The sequence below is a fragment of the Hypomesus nipponensis genome, chromosome 18, assembly GCF_054491055.1.
Source record: "Hypomesus nipponensis isolate SF chromosome 18, ASM5449105v1, whole genome shotgun sequence".
In the NCBI taxonomy this organism is placed as follows: domain Eukaryota; kingdom Metazoa; phylum Chordata; class Actinopteri; order Osmeriformes; family Osmeridae; genus Hypomesus; species Hypomesus nipponensis.
The window spans coordinates 18,534,930-18,556,170 of NC_140378.1; the positions used below are offsets into that span (position 1 = coordinate 18,534,930).

Consider the following 21,241-nt stretch of genomic DNA (forward strand, 5'->3'; position numbering starts at 1 on the left):
TTGAACTGGGGTGTGTATATGGATATATACTTTGAATAACCTTGAGGCCAAAACTATTCAACAATAACAAAGCCAGGAGGTAAAGACTGTAATTCCTAGAACAATCATCCTTCAGCTAAACATTAACCAAGATCGTCATAAGGTGAAAGGTTTACACATCATGAAAACGTCACAATGAGTGTATTAGAGGAAGTATATCATTGAATGTATTACTTGTTATTAGGATATACATTTTCTTTATCCAGGTACTTTAAATACAACTTTGTACCATTTGAGTACAAATATTTTGTTTTATTAATCTGACAGGACATTTAAGTGTTAGAAAAACACCACATTGGAAATTAACTTACATAATACATAAGATCTTCTGACTCTCTTATTTAAAAATACATTTAAAAAAGTATATCTTAAGTCTTACAAAAGTAAATCTTAACCACAACTGCCACTATGCATAACACAACATAAGTACTCAGAGATCACTGAACCAAATAAAACTGTACACAAACATTGTGTGTTTGTTCTTCTGTCAACCAACATTCATTCCTCAAGTCCATGGCAGTAAATTCAGCCGGTCTTCACAGTGAAAACTGGTCTCTTACTAAATGAGGTACACATACATTAAGTAAAACAGTCATTTGAGCCTCCAAAGTGTAGAAAATAAGCAGTTTTTTTCCTCTTCAAATGTTTAAACCTACTTGATTCTTGGCCGTCATCTAGCACATCTCCTCCTTACGTGACTGCATGTGAAAATATCTAACTTGTTAAGTAAGCTTCTGTGCTCTAGTGTTAAAAGGTAGTGAATAGGTTCCTTTGAAACATTTCAGTAAGAGTCTGGGAATGTATTGTTGAGAAGTCATTTTGAATACTGCACCACCTGGTTGTTCAAGGTTGAAAAAAAAAGTAAATTTGACATTTAATCAACAGAGAAAAGGCACTGATGGAAGGGTTCGTCTTGTCTGCATGCTATGGAACACCTGCCACTCAACTCTCCTGGCCTCTACAACAAGTTTGATACATGAGGCCAGCTCGAAGAAATAATTCATCTGTGGAACCAAAATCATACATTTAGAAGGCTTATTTCTTCCTTCCTCTCTTTCTCGTCTTAAGGCTGAAGGTTGGTTTTTGGACAGTCCCTCATCCTCCCTCCCTCCTTCACCTTCCATCCCTCCCTCCCTCCATTTTCTGAGTGCATTCTCTGTGCGATCTTCATAAAACAGTGCTGCCAGTCAAGCATTAGTGAGGGAATGCTGAGTGATGGAGCAATGGCCACCATTCTCTGGGCCCAGCTGCTGAGTGAAAGAGCCTTTCTTGTGCTCCCTCTCCCCCTCTCTGGAGTCAGACCAGCCAGCGAGATGAGCTCCTACTGCTAAGACCCATGGAAAGCTCACCATGACTACAGCACCAAGCCTTCCAAATATTCACAAGCCGCCTCTCCCTTAGTCGCGCTCAACTTTTTCCACTAAAGGCCACAAATGTTGAATGAGCCAGACTGATTCAGACATCGACGAACGCAGATGGATTTTACAAGGCACCGATTTCAAAAAGGATAACTGCATATTCTGGTTGATTTGACTTGATTCCCTACTGGAAATATTAGTTTTGTAGCTCCTCCATTGGCCCCAACAGACACGAACACACATGGACAGGGTAGGTATTGTAATCTAGAAAGGCAGCTGTGGCATTTTGGTTCAGGCATACACAGCAGTCTCCAAAATCTGTGAGGTTCATAAGTCTATGCAATTCCAGTCCATCAACATAAATGATGACAGCAAAATCCAGTCAAATCCCGACACCAAAAAACCAATGCACTGAACATATGAAGTGTACATTTGTTTCCAATATTGTACAAACGTGGTTTTAAAAAAAAGAGCCTTCAGACGAATTGCTTGCGCCAAGTGTTAAAGCAGACGTTTGGACCAAGCCCACACTTAGAATAGGCATACATGGCGTAGACACACATAGACCCTCAGCATCAAAGGCATCCAAAGAGGACTCCAGCAGTAGCATTTCCAAACTCCAGCCACAGGAAGATGCTCGTCTCTCAGAGCGGTGGAACTTTATCCTCATACTGAGGCGGGGGCGTGAGCGGCTCGATACTGACCCCTTCTGACGAAACATCCGTCACCTTCATATGCAGCTTCTCCGATTTAATCCGGCGGATCTTGAGGGGGAGGAGCCTGCGGCTGTTCTTTCCAGGTTTCCGATTGGCCGGGGCGGCGGCCGCTGGACCGGAGGCGGCGGGGTTGGCCGGGGATCCCTCCGTCCCCTCCGTCTCAAACTGGACGGCGTCCCCCTGGTCCAGGTCGTCGTAGGCGGGCAGCTGGGAGGTGCTGTGACGGAGGTTGCTCTGGCTGACAGGGTACTGGCCACTGCCCACCGCCTCCTCATAACTGGGGACGTTGTACCTCTGGGCTCTCTCCTCGGCACTGTAAACATGAACCCACACACGTTATATACACACACACACACACACACACACACACACAGAGTGGAATAACGAGTTAAACATTGCTGAACAGTAGAAAGGGTAAAAAGGCAGAGTCACTGAGAATATACAAATACGGCATGCTAGTGCAAATATTTGAATGTGCGTTTGGTTGCGCTAAACATGTGGGGGAGTAATGGACTTGCGAATACAATACAGTTAATTAAGCCTAACGCTTGTCATCAAAAGAAAGAAAGGCCGCAACAGATTCATCTCTACGACGGCACAACAACCCGAGTCTTAAATCTACAGGTCAGCCACTCACGTCTCTCCCTCCTCGCCAGCAGCCTCTCCTCCAGGCCCGGCCCGGTCCTGCGCTGACTGCAGCGCCTGCAGCTCCCTCTTCCTGTTCCTCATCCCCAGGCAGAGAGACAGCAGCAACATGGCTACCCCGGAGCCCACCAGCACGAACGCCACCGTCGACGCTTTGCTGCGGTTGTCCGGCTTGGCTCCGCTGCTGCCGTTCAAGGCCGGGTCGGGCGGCACCACACTCCACACGATCATCACCACGCCCAGGGCCAGAAGCCCCACCCCTAGGGCACACAGTGCATACTGGGAGCCGGAGTTCCCGTTGTTGTTGTGGCTGGAGTTCACGGGTCTGCTTGCGGTGGTGGGTGGCGGGTCGTTGGTGGAGCGCATTCTGGCCTCTCTCCGGTCAGACCAGTCAGGTCAGGCCGGTCTAGCGTTCGAGCTGTGTTGCTCCGTCTAGCGGGAAGGAGAGAGGAAGGATCGGCTCGCGGGTCATGAAACGACGATCACGACAGGGTCAAACTCACACAGAGCAAAAGACAGAGAGCTATTTCTTCTTTACCTACCTTGAAATATTTAAGTGCTCGTGTGGGTCTAAACAAGTCCAAATGAGACAGAGAGAAGCTTAAGCTTTCCTTACAAAGTAACCTCCCAGCTTTCAGACTTCATGAAGATGTGTTTCGGTAATCTTATTCTCTCAGAATGCACCTGCATCTACTTATAGGAATTTCCTGGGGTGAAACGTGCCCTTTCATAATGTCTTGTGCTTTTTAATGACGTCACTTTACTACGAATACAGAGCAGCACTCCCTCTACAGGACCTTGTTGCGCAACTTCAACATGTTGCATGAATGAACAGAAGGACAGATTCAATAAAGACCACTCATCATAAAGTAAATTTCCTGGAAGTCTGACCGAAAGTCACATTTCACACAGACAACAAATAGATTCCCACATTAACAAGGGGAACCTACTGAATATTTACAGCAGTACAACCTTTGGTCACGCGATTGTAAAGTTAGACATTTTAAAATGCAATGAGGCACCAGTTGAGTGGAGTTATTTCCTATGAACCTGAACCTGGAGTCAGGTGGCTGAGCGGATAGGGAATTGAGCTAGTAATCAGGAGGTTTCTGGTTCGATTCCCTGCCGTGCAAAATGACGTGTGTCCTGGGGCAAGGCACTTCACCCTACTTGCCTCGAGGGGAATGTCCCTGTACTTACTGTAAGTCGCTTTGGATAAGAGCGTCTGCTAAATGACTAAATGTAAACCTGGTGGAACATGCCGTTTGTAATGATGGTTAAAAAATGCATTTGATGGTACACTGGAGCTGGGCAAAGGGCGTTCTGTCAGTACACACCAACTTTGGGAGGCAAGGGGGTAAGTACATGCGTCTCCTTTCTCTGGCCTACACTATAAATAATTCACTTTTTTTTTTGAGAACCCTGTTACTCTTCCAGTCATATAACTTTGACTGCAGCTTGCTTGTCAAAACCAGCATGTCAGTAAAGTACATGCTTTGGTGAGCATGCTTTGACTTGCTGAGGCAGTGAGACTTAAAGACATCATATTATGGGTATCCAGTCTCCTCTGATTCAGGACTACCATAACACTCAAGAATGCATGGTATGACCCAAACTCCACCCACCATAAACAAGGACTGGATCGTCAAATTGCAAAGCAACAGGTTAAGGTCTCTGTTCATATGGGAAAGTTGTGTGTTGTGTCACAACTTTTCACCCGAAGTTGCAGAACCATGTTACAGTAGAACGCCAGTAATGCAATTTGGTGCCCTACCCTTTGAAACCCCCAGTTGTAGCAATATGAGAAGAAAGATCATATACTGAAGTCATATTGAAGTTAGTAGTCATTTAACTTCAGTTTTGGATTTGCTTCAGATGATGAGGCATAAGGAATCTAAGATTAAGAATGTAGCTTTTTCGAATGTAGACATTTGAAGTTCTTTTGCGGGTCTTGGGGATCGCTTGTTTGGGGAAGTCAAATTCCGTTTAAACTTGTTAAAGACTATAACTTCACTGATGTAGGCCCTTACTTGCCCGTGGTTGAGGAAACCAGTTTGAATAGGATTTCAATCTGAATAAACCCGCTTTAAATAACTTGAAGCTTCTTTGAACTACGTTACACCAAATTGGGTCCAAATGAAACGCTGTTACCGACTTGTAGTAATGACCGATGATTTCCTAACGATAGTGTGTATTCTAATCGTACAGATGCATCCTAAAAATAGTCGGTTATATTGTGAAAACAAAGACATTCCTTGTTCAGGTTCTCATTTACATTACCATTAACATTTGTATAAGGCGGTAACACCTATCTATAGCCTAGATACGTTGATGGACTATGAATGAATAAACCAACCCGCCTTACCTTTACATTGTTGACTCACTCAAACGATTGCGTTACTGCATTCCAAACGGTGATTCCCTTGAAAGTTGGACAATACCCGGTCGGCAAATTATAGTAAAATATTTTGTGCTGTCCCTGCATACAAATCACGTATCTACAATATAATCATAGAGCATGTTGAAGTTCTCAAGCAGGAACTTTCCCCAACGGATGGGCTACAGAAAAATGCAACATCGATACACACTCCCAGTTAAGGTTTAACCCTTCCGCTCTCGGGCTTGAGGGGTCGTGCATTGCACGTGGGCTGAATAAAGTGTAATGTTACTTTAAAATTCGCAACGCATTTGAAAAGTAACATAAAAAAAATACTTTAGGCCTAACTGTTGACATATTGTACCGACAAATTTAATAATTTCAGGTCTCTGACTTGTTTTGGGCCTACATTTATGTTACATTGTAGGACAAAGTTGATGCTGAAACGGCATGATGTTTCACATAGGCTGTCTAGCCTGTCTAACCGTAATGATTTTATTCCTCATATCCATGATATTTGCCCAGGGCAGGTTCTCGAGACCATTTCAACTGGGGGAGGGGGGGGGGGGGGGAGCTGTGGCCAGTTGTCCTGTTAGAAGGGCCAGTTACATCAAACATTATTGTTGTCAAAAAGTTTTCTTCATCTCTTCACGCAGGCAAAATCCCGTGTTTATAATTATTCAGACTACATGTAGGGGGGCCACAAGAGTGGACAAGCTTTTGTCACAGGGGCTAACTGTTTCAACACTAGACGTCATCGAGACAGTGTTGATGTCAAAAGCTTATCTTTTATTGGATTGCAGACAAATGGGCAAATCACTAATCAACCAAGCACACATGGAAATGATCAAGTATACTCGACCCATTGTCGTGTAAAGTGTAGTGGTTTATAATTGATTTAAAATGAAGGCAAAACAAGGCGAAACAAAACGAACCGCCCACAAAAACAAAAAAACCCAGACCAAATCAGGTCATGCTTCTGGACAGTGTACTGCAGTATTGTCTTTGTATAATTAATACACGTTACACAGGGGACCATAATTACGTTTGTGTGTGTGTTTGTGAATGTGTGTGCGTTGTTGTTACAGCCCTAAAAGCTTATTAGTTTAAACACTTCCTCATTTAACAATGGTCAGTGAGGGTTGACATTGTTCTTGCGAAGTTCCGATTCCATAAAACTGAATAGCAACCGCATACCAACAGATGAGATCTGCATCTCATAATTACAAAAACTGCAGTCTTTACAATGCATTGCATCTTACATTGATTAACATAGTAGACGACTGCCATGTGACATCCTAATGGTGAAGTGTTCCCCCTCATACATCTGTCTGGTTCTGTTTTTGGCGCTAGTTTCACATCCACAACTAAATTAATCAAGATCATGGGTTTACAAACTCATAGGCCTGAATCCTACGCCTCAAATCTAATGACTCCCAGCAACCCAATGTTCAACTGCATACACCAAACTTACAGCTTACAGTACACGGGTAATGATCTGATCGTAGTGTCTGTGATGCAGTGGTGGAGCATGCTTCATGCAAAGTTGTGAAAACATTATCTCAATTGGATTAAAATACAAATGTAAGGATCACTTGAATCACCAAAACAAAACGTAATCTTTGCATGTGTGTATTGAGCTGTTGATGTGACCTGTCTCAATATCCCTGTGAAGCCTGATTTTGTAAAGAACAAAGCTCAATATCCCATAATAATTAACCCACTCTACTAGGCAGTACAGTAGGTGACTGCACACCACTCATAGACAAGCCGTCTCCCACCATCTCAGTCTCAAACTATGTCTGTCTCGCACTGTGTCTAAAAGCATGTGTGTCTGTCTGTGTGTGTCTGTGTGTGTCTGTGTGTGTCTGTCTTACCAGCACCCGTTGTGTCTCAGAACACCCGACCAGAGGTCACATCTTCATCGCGTCTTGTTTACTGTTTTGTTGTTCCCTAGTAACCACGGTGATGCCGTCAGCCCAAACGTGAGAAGGGAGTGACATCATGTTTGAGTAAGCTGCAGGTATAAACATGGCTGGAGGCTAAGGTACCCAACACCACGATTACAACACAGAAAGACTACTGGGTTCGTACTTGTGTGTACATGTGTGTGTATACATGTGTGTGTGTGTCAGTTGACCTCTTTGTCCATCATCTCTCAGCAGTCAGTAACGTACACAGTCTCTCTGTGGGTACATGAGTAAAACAACTCCACGAGATTTCTTAGTAAAAAGATTTAGATTTTAAGTCCTACACAGAATTTAACTGTTAGTTTTGAGTCATATTTTGCCAGCTTTATTTTATCAAATGTTGAATGAGAGGGTTAATTCACTTTAGACACAGCAGTGTAAATATACAAACTGAAAAAATACTAACATCTAACATGTAGCAGACAATAAAAAAAGTTTTTCATTTTTTTCTGACAATGTCTCAGGCATATTTTGTTTGCTGCTGTAGAACTACATGAAAATGCCAAGACATTTGTTAAAAAAGTATATTTTCGTTTCAATTATTTGTGCTCTTGTTAGTTTAAGCTGTTTAACCAAAGTACCCTGAAGAAACAAATAATAAATTCCTTTCTGTCTTTACGATAAGAAACAGACTTGTCAATAAGAACTACAAAAACAAACTAGCTGAATGAATTTCCTGTTGAAAAAAGCTTTGCACATAATGCACATAGAAAAATAAAACATTTGTTAGAATCCCCTCGAGTTTTGCTCTTGAAGAGATTGACGTCTGTGTCCTTGCTAAAGGGCAGATAACAAGCATACCAGTAAGACACGTCAAAAGCTGTTCTTAGATTGGAAAAGAAAAAGGTTTCTTCCAACAACAACAAAAAGTGCTTTCTGACCAGTAAAGGCTGAACTCTAGAACAATAACTTCTCTGAAGACTGACTGACACCCTCAGGGTTTATGCAGAGCAGGGACTGGAACCCACAACTTCTTGGCGCGGTTTGATGACATCACACGTTGGTGACCTCAATCCCTGAGTAGCCATGGATTGGGCTGCCCTCTGACCTGGGAGGAGCTTCTTCGCGACCTTCTCTGGGCAGTGACCCATAGCTGCTATGACAACTCAAGTCCCGCCCACCGCGAGCCTTGGGGCTGAAACCAACCGGAGGCTGGGATGATGGAGGGGGGAAAAAAGGAGGAGGGGTGGGGGGGAGGAGAGGAAAGAGGGGGTGACTTTTAGTGATACGATACATCTACATCAACCATTTCCGGAAATTAATCTTAGGCTTCACAGATTCCTTGCAGTGATGTCATTCCATTCTTGTCTTGCAAAAAATTAACAGACATTCTTGCAATGCCAATGATGAGGAGCGGTAAGGACTGACGAAAGGGGGTTGAGGGGTAATGAGGAGCAAAAGGGGGGGGGGGGATGACGGGCCCACCTTGACCGCTCGCCGGCGGAGGGAGCCCTCGTCGTCCGTGTGCCGGCTGGCAGAGCTGGAGGGACGACCCAGGGAGTTCTGATGTAGCAGGGTGGGCGGGGTGCTCCTACCCAGCCTCTCGTAGTCCTGCTGGGCACCAGACCTGGAAGGAGGACAGCAGCGCTGTGTGTGACTGACTGTTTGCGTGTGCCTGTGGTGTGTATCTGTGTGCACGTGGTGTGTATCTGTGTGTGTGTCAGTTTGCATGTTTACATTTGTTTGTGGTGTGTACGTGTGTTTGCTTTCGTGTGTATGTGTGTTTTGGTTCGTGTGTGTTTGTTTGAGTTTGTGTTGTGTGTAGTGGGCTGTAACTGTAGATACTACAAACAACTGTTTGGTCATGGGATATTAGCAACTACACTCTCTTAGCTCATACATTACCATCACGGTCATGTGCTCGGGCCAGAATGACATCATCACTATCACATGATCCATCTGGTAAACCCCCACAGATGAAAAACATCTCTATCTGTACTCTATATTCCTCTTTCTCGATAGGACCTGTCCTCTATATAGGACCTCTCTCTCTCTATTGGCCCTCTCCTCTTTTGGACCTCCCTGTCTCTGTATAAGTCCTGTCCTCTATAGCAGTGGTTCTCAATCCTGGTCCTCGAACCCTCTGCCCTGCACGTTTTAGATGTTTCCCTCCTCAAACACACCCGATTCAAATCAATGCGTCGTTATCAGGCCCATTTATTTGAATCAGGTGTGTTGGAGCAGGGAAATATCTAAAACATGCAGGGCAGGGGGTCCCGAGGACCAGGATTGAGAACCACTGCTCTATAGGACCTCCCTCCCTCTCTCTCCATAGGTCCTGTCCTCTATCGGACCTCCCTCTCTCTCCATAGGTCCTGTCCTCTATCGGACCTCCCTCTCTCTCCATAGGTCCTCTCCTCTATCGGACCTCCCTCTCTCCATAGGTCCTGTCCTCTATCGGACCTCCCTCTCTCTCCATAGGTCCTGTCCTCTATAGGACCTCTCTATATATATAGGTCATCTCCTCTATCGGACCTCCCTCTCTCTCCATAGGTCCTCTCCTCTATCGGACCTCCCTCTCTCTCCATAGGTCCTGTCCTCTGTAGGACCTCTCTATATATATAGGTCCTCTCCTCTATCGGACCTCCCTCTCTCTCCATAGGTCCTGTCCTCTATAGGACCTCTGCATGGCCTCCATTTATTGTTTCTCTTCTTCTCTGGTGTTCCTGCAGTGTTCCTCACCTGGCGGAGTGGACGAGGCTCTTCATCTCCTCCACCAGGTGTCGGCGGACCATGTGCTTGCTGTTGGGAATCCCCAGAGCCGTTGCCATGGAATCTGTGTTGAAGGAGGGGTCGAGCACCATGACGGCCCCGTGAACTCCGCTGTTCTGGAGACTGTCCGCAAACTCCTGTACAGGGAGAGAAGAGGGACAGGGGGCTGTTCTTCTTCGAAAAGTCAAAGCTGAAATTCCGACCAAGGACAAAGTTTTCAAACACACTCAATGGTATTACTCCAGTCCCACAGGGGAGTATTGGTTTTGTAATGCTGAACTGCACCTTTTGACTTGTGACGTTGAAGGCTATTATCTATTCAGACTATGTTGAGGATACTAACAAGTTATCAAGACGAACAAGCCTTCTTACTGACCATGTGGAATGCTCTTATGCCTCACCATGGAAAATGCTGGACAGTATAGAGTGCCCAGTGTAAGTATTGACGCTGACTATTAATGTCAAAGCATTTGACTTCAACACTTAAGTCCATTCAGAGAACACAGAAGAGTAGCTTAACAAATCATCTAGCCTTTTCCCCCAAGCCAATCCCTTGCATTCTGCATGTTATGTAATACATGACATTCACTTAACTCATTCAGTATGCGAGTGGCTACAAAAGTGGATATAGCACGCACAGCAGATAGAACTGCATTTTTGGTCCTTGACTAACAGTAGTACCGTCGTTAAGGGCAATGAACAGTCTGTGTTTCTGGACACGGTGCAACAAAAACACGACATATTAAACCCAACAACACAGTCGTTTTTCCCACCTTCAGGTCAATTTCTCTGACCCATCTCATGACCCGATGACACGTCCACACCAGAGGGTCCAGATGCTGATGTTCACAATGAGTCCGCCGAGCTTGGAGTGCCTGCAGAGGTCGCCGAAAAAAAAAAATCGAAATGTTTATCTTTAAAAAACATTTTATGAAAGTTAAAAATTCAAAATGAACTGCAATTTAAAATATATATATTTTTGTGCGTGAATATATATTGCGTTGATTCAGGTTTGGACGAGAAAAACTCCTACCTAGCTAGCCTACCTCCGTCCTTAGCTAGCCTACCTCCTTGTCGAAGTTAAGCATGTGCAACAGCTCTATGCCCAGTAGCAGGCTGGCCTGGTGGAACTTTTTGGTGACGTTGAGAAAACGCTCCAGGTCTCGTCTCGTCAGGGAGTTTAGCATGCGCCCGTCCACCAGGTGTGTGTGGAAGGCTTGGGAGTACTGCGGCAGGCCTACGTCACTCAGCCAGGCTTTGGCCACCCAGTGATGGTCCATGTCGCTAGCTTTGGACAGCCTGCAGGGTGAGGGTAGGGGGCGAGGTCAGGACCAGACGAGGGCATCTGTGTAGTTTAGATAGACGGCTACCAACTATAGTTGAACAGGATTTATCACGGATGCAGCAGTCTGTGACTGTAGAGTCATATTTCAAATATGTCTTTCAGTCTACCGTTTGGACAAGGCCTTAAATCTCCCCATCACAAGGTAAGCAATACTTGTTACCAGATGACACTGCCACAACAACATCATGTCTGTCAAACCCCCAGTACGGTAGACTAGAGTTGTCTACAGTACTCAACGCGCAGGATGCTCGTATTCACGGTAACTCACCCTCTGCCGTTCTCCGCATCCCTGTAGTCTTCGATGGCCAGGCGCAGCTTCCTGCGGTGCATGGGGCTGCTAACGCCTAGACCCAGCTCCAGGTCATCATCTGTCAGACCCAGCAACACCTGGACACACAGGTCACATAACAACACATCGCAACACCGCCGTAACTACCCCGTTGCAACACTGCCATAGCTACGCCGTGTCGAATCACTGCCATATATAGACATCGTCGAGCTAATAAGACTATATCTAGGGGAAGTGTATGGGTGAAATAAGGATTTGACAGTCTGAGCAACATCTGCCGAAGTAGAACCATGCATGAACTCTTTCGCTCGCTCTGATGCTATGCTAAAGCAATACGAATATTACACAAAAAACTTTTATTTCCCTGTCCTCCAATCACTCCCATCTACATGAGTGATGAAATCAAAATATGGGAGAGAATAACAGATAATGCTGTTTATAGGTCATGTAGATAAACCCTTTGTCTTGAAGTGTTAGGTGGACATAAGGGTGAAATAAGTGTTTCTTCGTTTCATACCTTGCCACTCTTAACATTCTCAGAGCAGGCCCGGATGTACATTGGCATTGCCATGACAACTTCCAGCCAAGCTTGCACCGTTCCCGCCCTCCAGATCGACATGGTCGTGGTCCTGGCTAGCTCCACTTGCTGGAGGCGGTCCAGTGGATCCTCACCGTCTGATAGGCTGAGACTGAGGCGGGTGGGGCTTGAGAGGCTGTCTGAGTCTGGATAGGTGGACGAGGGGCAGGGGGAGAAGACATGAGTAGGGGACGTTTGGGAGTAAGGATGGCAGTGGATAATCCATCCCCCAAACGAGAAAGAAACTCGCAAACCTGTTAGTTTATTGGGTGTTTCAGTTTGTGTGATTTTCAGGCCATAGACGTACTCACTCCAGTTGTCTTGATTTTGTGACACTCGCCTAATGACTTGCTAACTGGGCAGAGCTCCTATATACAAAGTTGAGTCGAGCCTGAAGGTAATTTACAAACGAACTGTCACCATAGCGGTGTCATATAAACAAGCCTTTCCAAACTCACGAAGTACTTTACAAGTTTATTTAACTTACTGCTTGTGTCCAGAGCCTCATCGTAATGTGTGTGTGTGCCTTTAGCAGACCCTTAAAGCCAAAGCGATGTACAACGGGCATTTAATCCTGCGTCTGATGTCAAAAACATGCAGTCTTTACGAGTTTATACTGTATTAACTAGGAATAGTAAACTCTCACAACTACAGTTTGAAAACCGAAGCTGCACCAGTCATTTTCGTACAACAGTCTTTCCCCTCTTGTGGGCAATTGTGATTATGTTCGTTTTATTTGAGAAAATCTAAACATTTCATGACTGGATGTCACACGGTGGTGATAGTATTGTAACGCTGGGTGGTTTGGTTTACACAAGTTCAAGTGTTATTTGTTCCTTGGGGGAGATGGAACCCCTACCCTGGGTTGGGTATTGGTGGAAACGTTGAAGGGGGAGGGTTAACATACAGGGCTTCTTTTTGAAACTGACAGGAAAAGGGGGGGGGGGGGGGGGGGGGGGGGGGGGCGTTTTTCTTCTGGAGGACTCACCAACCTGGGTTTATTGTTTTGGGCGAACATCTCAACCCCGGGTAGTTGTGTGGGAAAATACATCTGGGCTTTCGAGCTATCAACCTGAATACGTGGTCTCTGGCTCTTGTGTTCTGAGTCCTGTCTGTTTCCCCGCACGCCACAGTATGTTCTCCACCAGGTGGCGATCTTATACTTATTTTACATTCTGTACTTAAGTTATTCTTTTTCACAATGTTACACTTACTGTTAGGCTAAAGGAGTTTTAAAAACCTTGGTTATTGGATTGTACAGATAGGACTAAGACACTGTGTTGATAATCCTTTACTACTTCCGATTTCACTGCCTTTTGTTCATTCTCTTAACAGTGTCGAGCTGTAATTTCTAGACATCTCTGGAATATCTAGGCCTAAAAGAGAAATAAAGGCATGTTATTATGAGAGGAAGGATATTAAATTAAAATGTCTTTATTTTGGGGCCTTCACTCCATGGTGCATTTGTGCTGCACCTCTCGCGCGCATGAAAGAAAAAGCCTTGCAGCCTCCCATCTACACAAACCTAAGGGTCTGGGTTCTCGGAGTGTGTTTTAGGGGGATGTAACAGGTTTAGCATGGTTTCTATAGTGCTTTGCTGTCTTCCTTGTTCTTTATTCTGGCCTCCATTAGAATGTTACTGACCCGGAGGAACTCAAACAGAGTAATTACGATTCATGTAGTTATGCTAAAAGAGGAAATTATACTTTGTGCTTTGTTCATGTAAACTCATTTGAAAAAGCATTGAATTGCATTGACCAACTCTCATGGGGCAGCCCTAACAAAGAGAGTGAATCAAATAGAATATGGTAATTTTCCATAGGCAGTCAATTTACACAGAGTAGAATGTGTCAACCCTTTTTCCTGAGAAGACGGCGATTCCTACAGGACCAAACTATGGCCCAGATGGCTGCTTCAGTGAAACGAACATGGACATCAGCCAAAGAGGACAACCACACATTCAAACCACCAGCCTTGACCATCCAGCGGCCATTTGAAGAGCAACCCGTTGCCTTGGAGACTGCCCAGAGTGTGTGTGAGGAAGAGAATGTTTGTGTTCTGTGCGTCGGTTGAGAGCACACACCGCTGATCAAGTCTGTCCTGTGGTGCTAGGCAGTCACCGTGATTGTTTACGTGTATTTCAGAACTTTGGCTCTGGACTGGTTGCTGACATCACTGAAAGAAGACCTTGTGTTATTGAAAAAAAAAGTCAAACAGCAGGCCAAACACTAAGGTCAACTTGAAGCAGGGCTGATATCAAAACGAGCAAATCCTCAGGACACCAGAAAGAGTCTGCGCACACAGTTAGCAAACCCAGCAAGACAGCTCTGAATATGGACTGACCGATCTGTTCATGAATTAAACATCCAAAGGATCTTATTACTTGGACTGAATCACTTTCATGGGTTGCTTCACTGTGTTCAGAGCCCAGGGGATATTAGGTGAGACAGGGCAGGGTCAGTCATTAAGGTTATAGGCTGTGTTATTGACACTGTATACACAATGGGCCATGTTCCAACAGTAACAAATGGCTTCCTTTCCTCATCTGCTCTCCTTCAAGGCCATTGTAATGGTCAAGCCAATTGTTTCAGAGAGAGTCTGGGCCATGAAGTAAAGAGGAGGAGGAGAGGAAGCCATCAGGAAGTGTTGGAACACTGCCAGTCAAAGGTGGACTGAGTTTGCTGGGGAAGCTGTCATTCAGGTTTTTTAAATAATGGCAGCTCCCAGCATGCGAAAAGGAATTAGGATTAAAGCCAAACGACAACAAACACACAAAGAGAGGGAAGAGAGGAAGGCAGCGTGATAATTCTTTGTTAATTATTTTATTTTAAAATAATCTTTTCTTTTTTTTTTCTCATTTAGCTTTAGCATATTTTGCCATGCCTTTAGAATGTCTTTTCTATCTGTCACTTCTACACATGTCTAAACCTCAAAGAGTCTCCATGGAGAGCTGTTCTTTTTACTTTAAATAAAACTCTTCAATAATAATTAAAATTTCAATAGTGTTACCTCATTTACAAAAAGCAAAAATATTTGCAGATATGAAGGGGATCTTTTTTGCAACATAAAATGATGGATGATAGATAGACTGATAAGAGATATTTCAGCAAGACAGGATCAATAAATATTCCTGTAGCGAGTTGAGGTGAGACCCCTGAACAAAAAAAGTTGAGTTGGCATTTTCAAAACTCACAAAAGCACTCTGCTTACAGTACAGTATGTCAGCTTCATCTTATTCGGGCACCACAACAGGCTGTAAGAGGCAAGAATACAGAGACAAATCACCCTTTAGTTGTTGACTGTGAGCGACTTGCCATGTAAGGATGAGCTGTCTCGTGCTATGCAGGGGTCTCTATGCCGATGTTTCTACCCATCTTCCCACTCTCTGCTCTTGCGGAGGACCCTTTGAAAATCAGCATTATGGTTTCCAATTGAATTTGTGCTCTTGTGACTCTTAACACGGCTTTAGGTAAGATTAACAACAGATGAACAATTAACCAACGTTAGTTCAGTGTCAGGGTAATGGAAAACGATTTCCTGTGAGGCAAGGCAGACTACAATAAGGCTATGGCGATACAGAAAAAAACGTAATCCAAGTAGATATTTTACCCCTGGAAAAACACTATTAACCTTTGGCACCTCGTTAATTGCATTTATTTCAGCGATGGCTTGAACCTAAATTCCGATTTCCTGATTTTTGGTTTGACATCAAGGTCAGGGGATAAGGTGTGCGTTTGTTTCAGTTTGATTAGCCTGGCTAAATCTGTATTTAAGCCCCAGGGCAAACCAGCAAGCTGCTCATCAGAATGACTTCTCCATCCTTAAACCTCCATCCCTCATGGCCATGCTAGTAGGAGTCAGATGGCTGAGCGGTTAGGGAATCAGGCTATTAATCAGAAGGTTGCCGGTTCTATTGCCGGCCATGCAAAATGACATTGTGTCCTTGGGCAAGGCACTTCACCCTACTTGCCTGGGGGGCTCTGGATAAGAGCGTCTGCTAAATGTAAAAATGACTAAATGTAAATGCTAACTTGTAACAGAAGCTGAGGCCTACTGTCAATCGCCCTAATGGACAACTAGCAAAGGTCTGTGTGCCACATTCAAACACAAACATTAGGAGCTGAATAATTCATAAGTGGAAAGGATAGGAGTACGACTCAATACAAAGTGCGCCGGAGTGTGCACGCGCACTGAGGAAACACAACTCTGACAGTTGGTTTGTACGAAGACGAGCGTCTTCACTTGGAGCTAAAACAACACTGCAGAAGAAAGATATCACTTTCCTGTGATGCTTGGATAATTTCTGATTTTGTTTAAAAAGTTTGGCATAAATTATTCCTGATTTTCATCTTAGAGCTGCTTATCCAAGTAATTAAAACAGGATTATAACTGTGAAGCCAGTGTGGTCTTTGAAAGCTGTTGAAATCACCAGACTTAATCTCTCTGACCTTCCAGGAACCCACGCAATTTCGAAACGGGTCCTTCAGGAAATGAATGAAATGTTTCACTTTCACATTTATATTACCTGACCTGCCTCCACTCCACTTGAACACTGTTTGATAAATCAAGCCAAGCTCCTCAAGATACACAATCCCTCTCTCTCTATGGTGTTATACTATCCATTTTTTGGATGACTAATACTGCATGAGGACATGTCTTATCATTAAAGAAATTCTGACAGGAAGTTCTAGAGTTCAAAGGTCAATCCCAGAGTCACCATGCAGAGGGAGGGGGGGGGGGTAACGGCATGCATGGCCCTCCACACATGCTGCGACCGGGGACACACCTGGGTCAGTTTCCACAGCTGTCTTTTCCTGTTAGGAATGGCTTTGCTCACCTGTATGGATCTATCCTAAACTGGCGAGAGTTGTAAACAAAGCAAAATAAGTTTTAAAAGAGTTCTGAAGTTTAGGTTGAAAGTAGAATATTAGTGTTCTGACAATGTAGGAATCCTAATTTCTCTTGGTGGGACTTACAGATTTTGGAGGTGGATTGGACGTGTTTTGAAGTTACAGATAGGTTGTTTTATATTGATACCAGATTGAGGTGAGAAGTCTGCACATTGCCTACAGGAAAACCTTTTCTAAATGGATGGCAGGTAAGGAATGGACCAAGCACAGGACAATGAATAGGGAGTTTAAGTTAAAGAAAACAAAGAGGATGATGGGTAAAAAATTGCAAAATGCGAGAAGCATTCGGGACATAAAGACATTTACAAGCACAAAGTGCACACTGACTGTTATTTACAGGTACAGCAGTCCTTCAAGTTTCCAGTTATTGAAGAAAAAAATGAAAACAAAAAAAACGAATATATAAAGACAATTAAAATAATTAATAACAGAGCTCTTTTTGCTCGGCAGATACAGTGAAAATATCCACGCTTAAGGGACCAAGGCCATGTGCACGGTCAACACTATTTACAGAACTGTACAGAGACAAACAGATGCACTTTCCTAGTAATGTTTACACTTCAGCGAAGCAAGACGCACTTCAGGCTTCTAACATGGCCTTCGACCATGGACAAACAAAAACTCACACACTTGTTTACTCTTGTACACACACAGGCGCACACAAACATACGCGCGCACACACACACCCACACACAGCTACATCCGAACGCATGCGTGCAATAAAACTAAACCCTCTCCTCGGTATTGCCGCTTGGGGACACTGGTGGTTTGTCTCAACACCTTGCTCTACCAGTCTGCATCCTCCTCTATGTAATAATCGGGGGTGGATGTACCATCAAACAGGCCAGGGTCCAGGGACTTGCGCTGCTTGCCTCTGGCAAAGACTCGTGACAGAGAGCCCAGTCCCATCTTCTCTTTCTTCTTCTTACGTTTCTGGTCCTCTAGATCTTCTAGAGACTGGAGGGGCAGCAGAGAGACAGAGAGATCAGAGGGAGCAGGATAAAGGAATGGGGAGAACAAAGAGATGATGGCATGCGTCGCGTGAGCGAGAGAGTGGAGGAGAGAGAGTGACGATAAGAACACTACAGAGGGCATGGAAGGGTGAAGGCTTCCCCCACACATTAAACTGGGATCACAAGCTGTAGCCTTCCTATCAATGCAGTAATCATGGAGTGAACTCTCAAAAATGTCTGAAACATAATTGAAATAATATAGTTTACTATAGTTTAATAATAGTATATTACACAGTATGTATAGTAAAGTAAATGCACTGCATGCTAGTATATTACAGTACAAAGTATGGTATAATACAGTATAGCATAGCATAGTATAACATACTATCATAGCATAACATGACAGCTTAGTATAGTCTAGTATGGTATAGCATAGCATAGCATAGCGTGGTAGATGAAAACTGTGAAGGGGCTGATTACTTGTTAGGGTGTGGTGAGCCGCTCTTACATTGCAGAGGGAGTGTGTCCGGTGGCGGGGGGAGTTGATGTCGCTGGGCGTGGAGGAGCGGTCGGCGTCCATGGCCGACGCGTCCGAGATGATGGAGGGCTGGCGGGAGTGACACGGGCTCAAACGCACCGCCGCCACTACAGGGACAGATGGGGTGGAGACGTGCGCTTCAGACACGAGGGGTTTAGGGAAGCTTTATTTTTGTATTTTTTTACGATGTGTGGGTTGATGGTTTATCATGTACACTTTAGCTGGATCAATGTGTAAGGCCGTGGTTCTCAATCCTGGTGCTTGTGCCCCCCCCCCCCCTTCCCCATGCTTCCCAACATGCTCTGCATGTTTTAGATGTTTCCCTGCTCCAACACTGATTTGAACCTGATTCAAAGAATGGGTCATTATCAAGCTCAGCAGAAGCCTCACAACGACGCGTTCATTTGAACCAGGCGTGTCGAAGCAGGACAAACATCTAAAACATGCAGGGGGGGGGGGGGGGGCCACGAGCACCAGGATTGAGAACCACTGGTGGAAGGGTTAGGTCAAAACACACACATGCAAAAAGGGTGTGCGAGGGGTGCATCTTTGTCTGTTTCAATGTGTGTGTGTGTGTGTGTGTGTGTGTGTGCTCTCCTCCTACCCTGCCGGTCTGTGGGGTGTCCAGTGTGGACGTGGTACAGAGTCTGTTGACTCTGTCTGATGGCCGCTGTGAGGGGCAGGTCTGCTTGCATCACCCACTCCTGGTTGTTGCCGTTGACAACGGTTTCCGTGGGCATGGCCAGAGAGTGGCGTTTGGGCACGTCCTTGGTCAGGGTTGCTAATGACTGTTTGGCCTTTAGAGGAGAGAAGAAACACACATGCGCACACGTGTGAACAAATGTCCGCCTCCTGTTTTAATGGAAGAAGAAATTCAATAATCGCTGTTCTTTTAACACATTTGTAGGTTGTTTGTCAATGTGTGTGTGCCTGTGTGTGTGTGTGCTACTGTCTATGTGTGTGTGTGTGTGCTTGTAAATGTCTCAGTTGTGTGTGTGTCTGAATAGGGTTCCCGCTACAATAGATGTTCTGAGTGAGTGTTCTCTCCAGGGTTCCATCTGTCTCATGAAAAATGCAACCGTGTCCATGTTCTCCCTGTTGCGTCTCCTGTTGAAATCGCTCATGTACAACATAACGATGGACAGAATAGGTGGAGGAGGTGTTAAATGCCACCATAGAGAGAGTGAGAGAGGGGGAAAGAGAGATTGAGAGAGAGAGACAATAGCTGAAGCTGATCGGAGTAATGAAGCTGTTACATAAGTTTAATGACTCCAGCTGCTACAAAGCATGTCCTCTACTGGCAGTGTAGGAGTAGGAGAAGTGGCAATTGTGTGTGTGTGTGTGTGTGTGCCTCTAGGTGAGTGTGTTTGAGAGAGACTGATTTTTAAAAGCAAAGAGGTTCAGAAGTGAAGGGGACATGGACTATATTGCTTAATCATCATGCCGGGCAGCAAGCTCCACAATCAACAGAACGAACATCGTCACCATCACCGCCATCCACTTATTAATCCCAACTTCATTCTGGATTATCCCTGTTAGAGGCCCAGGCATGCAGGATAGAGACAAAGTGTAGCCACTCAAACTAGAACACAAAAACCTAATCAATGCTGTTAGTTGATAGTTGCCGTTCCAGTAGCAATCATCACACCAGTTCTCATTCTGGATACTCAGAATCCCAGAATTCCTCCCAAGAAATCAGGACAAAGTTCAATTAGGACATTCAAATAAAATCATCCACAAATCAAAGGCTGGGGATCATTCCTTCAGAAGATTCATTCAGATATGGACGGGGGTTAGTGTCAAGTCTGCATTCGGGAGATCCGGCAACAACTTAGTACAGGTCCAGGGGTCAGAGTTCGTAGGTCAAGCGGGGCCTGTTTCTTACCGCCGTGACCCTAGAAGCAAACTCTCGATCCGTGGGGCGATCAAACACCCGGTACTCCATTCTGTGACTCACACAGTTACTTATCTGAGGGGGAGACAAAGTGTGGGGAATGGGTGTGGATATAGGACAAACATACACACACACCTACACACAGACAGAATAACCTACACAGACACACACACACAGAATCACCAACACACAAGCACCTACACACAGACACACGCACATACACTCACATTTACAGATACACACACCTCCATAAACACACACACACAAGACCTTTTGTAAGTGCTTCGGGGAACCAAAGGTCAACCAGGACTCTTAAACGGCGAATCTTTATTACAGTACATCTTTGGAACTCCATGTACTTTGGCAATCCCCTCACTCTTTTAGAAAAGAGCCAATCTTTGTGTTCTTCCATATCTTGTTTCTTCTTTGTTTGCTTGCATGTGTACGTGTCTGTCTGTGTGTGTGTGTGTGTGTGGGTGTAAAGGTGTGAGTGTGTGTGTGTGTCTGTCTGTGAGTGTGGGTGTAAAGGTGTGAGTGTGTGTGAGTGTGTGTGTGTGTGTGTGTGTGACTCACCATGGCCAGCTCGGCTTCTAGCTCCTTGATCCTGTTTTCCTTCAGGTCCAGCTGGGAGTGCAGAGCGCTGGCGTTCTCCGAGGCCTCCTTGCTCTGCCTCCTCAGGTCCCACTTCTCCCTCTCCAGCTGGTCCTTCTCCTTGGCCAGAGCCTTCACCACATCCTCGCTCTCCTTGGGCACGTGGAGGAGACAGAGGAGAGAGTAATGAATGCTTACCTCAAGCCAAATACCTTTCTAGATGTACTGATCTGAGGCTGAGCAGGGCACTACATAAGCGTCACACAGCCTTTTTAAGATATATTTTGGGGAATTTTTTCATGCTTTTGCAAGCAAAGTGTGACAGGA

At 44.9% G+C, this 21,241-nt stretch overlaps 2 protein-coding genes and 1 long non-coding RNA gene across 9 annotated transcripts in view; 1 reads left to right on the plus strand and 2 right to left on the minus strand.

Annotated features, from left to right (window-relative positions):
- Nucleotides 1-148: 148 nt before the first annotated feature.
- tmem51a (transmembrane protein 51a) lies at nt 149-5,308 on the minus strand. 2 transcript variants are annotated; one of them, XM_084679506.1, is made up of 3 exons: nt 5,124-5,308; nt 2,751-3,190; nt 149-2,426 (listed from the first exon to the last, which is right to left on the minus strand). In XM_084679506.1, exons 2-3 carry the CDS (start codon nt 3,122-3,124, stop codon nt 2,042-2,044), a joined length of 759 nt encoding a protein of 252 aa, XP_084535632.1. In that variant the 5' UTR covers nt 3,125-3,190; nt 5,124-5,308; the 3' UTR covers nt 149-2,041. The 2 variants fall into 2 exon arrangements, with proteins under 2 accessions (XP_084535632.1, XP_084535633.1); XM_084679507.1 differs by lacking the exon at nt 5,124-5,308 and adding an exon at nt 3,301-3,527.
- Nucleotides 5,309-7,414: 2,106 nt separating this feature from the next.
- Nucleotides 7,415-21,241, minus strand: part of kazna (kazrin, periplakin interacting protein a) — a 97,178-nt gene continuing 83,351 nt past the window's right edge. For 2 of the 6 annotated variants that reach the window (XM_084679197.1, XM_084679194.1), the window contains 12 exons: nt 20,897-21,067; nt 20,315-20,398; nt 19,034-19,226; nt 18,400-18,536; nt 17,772-17,895; nt 11,969-12,174; nt 11,431-11,549; nt 10,885-11,116; nt 10,591-10,692; nt 9,788-9,954; nt 8,531-8,672; nt 7,415-8,257 (listed from right to left, as the gene is read on the minus strand). In XM_084679197.1, the coding sequence (XP_084535323.1) occupies nt 8,099-8,257; nt 8,531-8,672; nt 9,788-9,954; nt 10,591-10,692; nt 10,885-11,116; nt 11,431-11,549; nt 11,969-12,174; nt 17,772-17,895; nt 18,400-18,536; nt 19,034-19,226; nt 20,315-20,398; nt 20,897-21,067 (1,836 nt within the window). In that variant the 3' untranslated portion in view covers nt 7,415-8,098. Of the gene's footprint in view, nt 8,258-8,530; nt 8,673-9,787; nt 9,955-10,590; nt 10,693-10,884; nt 11,117-11,430; nt 11,550-11,968; nt 12,175-17,150; nt 17,896-18,399; nt 18,567-19,033; nt 19,227-20,314; nt 20,399-20,896; nt 21,068-21,241 lie in introns of those variants that run through there. The other 4 variants (XM_084679196.1, XM_084679193.1, XM_084679195.1 and 1 more) reach the window with 3 other exon arrangements.
- LOC146252571 (uncharacterized) lies at nt 11,126-12,128 on the plus strand. Its single transcript, XR_014732003.1, has 3 exons — nt 11,126-11,304; nt 11,458-11,561; nt 11,992-12,128. It is a non-coding gene; the product is annotated as an uncharacterized LOC146252571 (long non-coding RNA).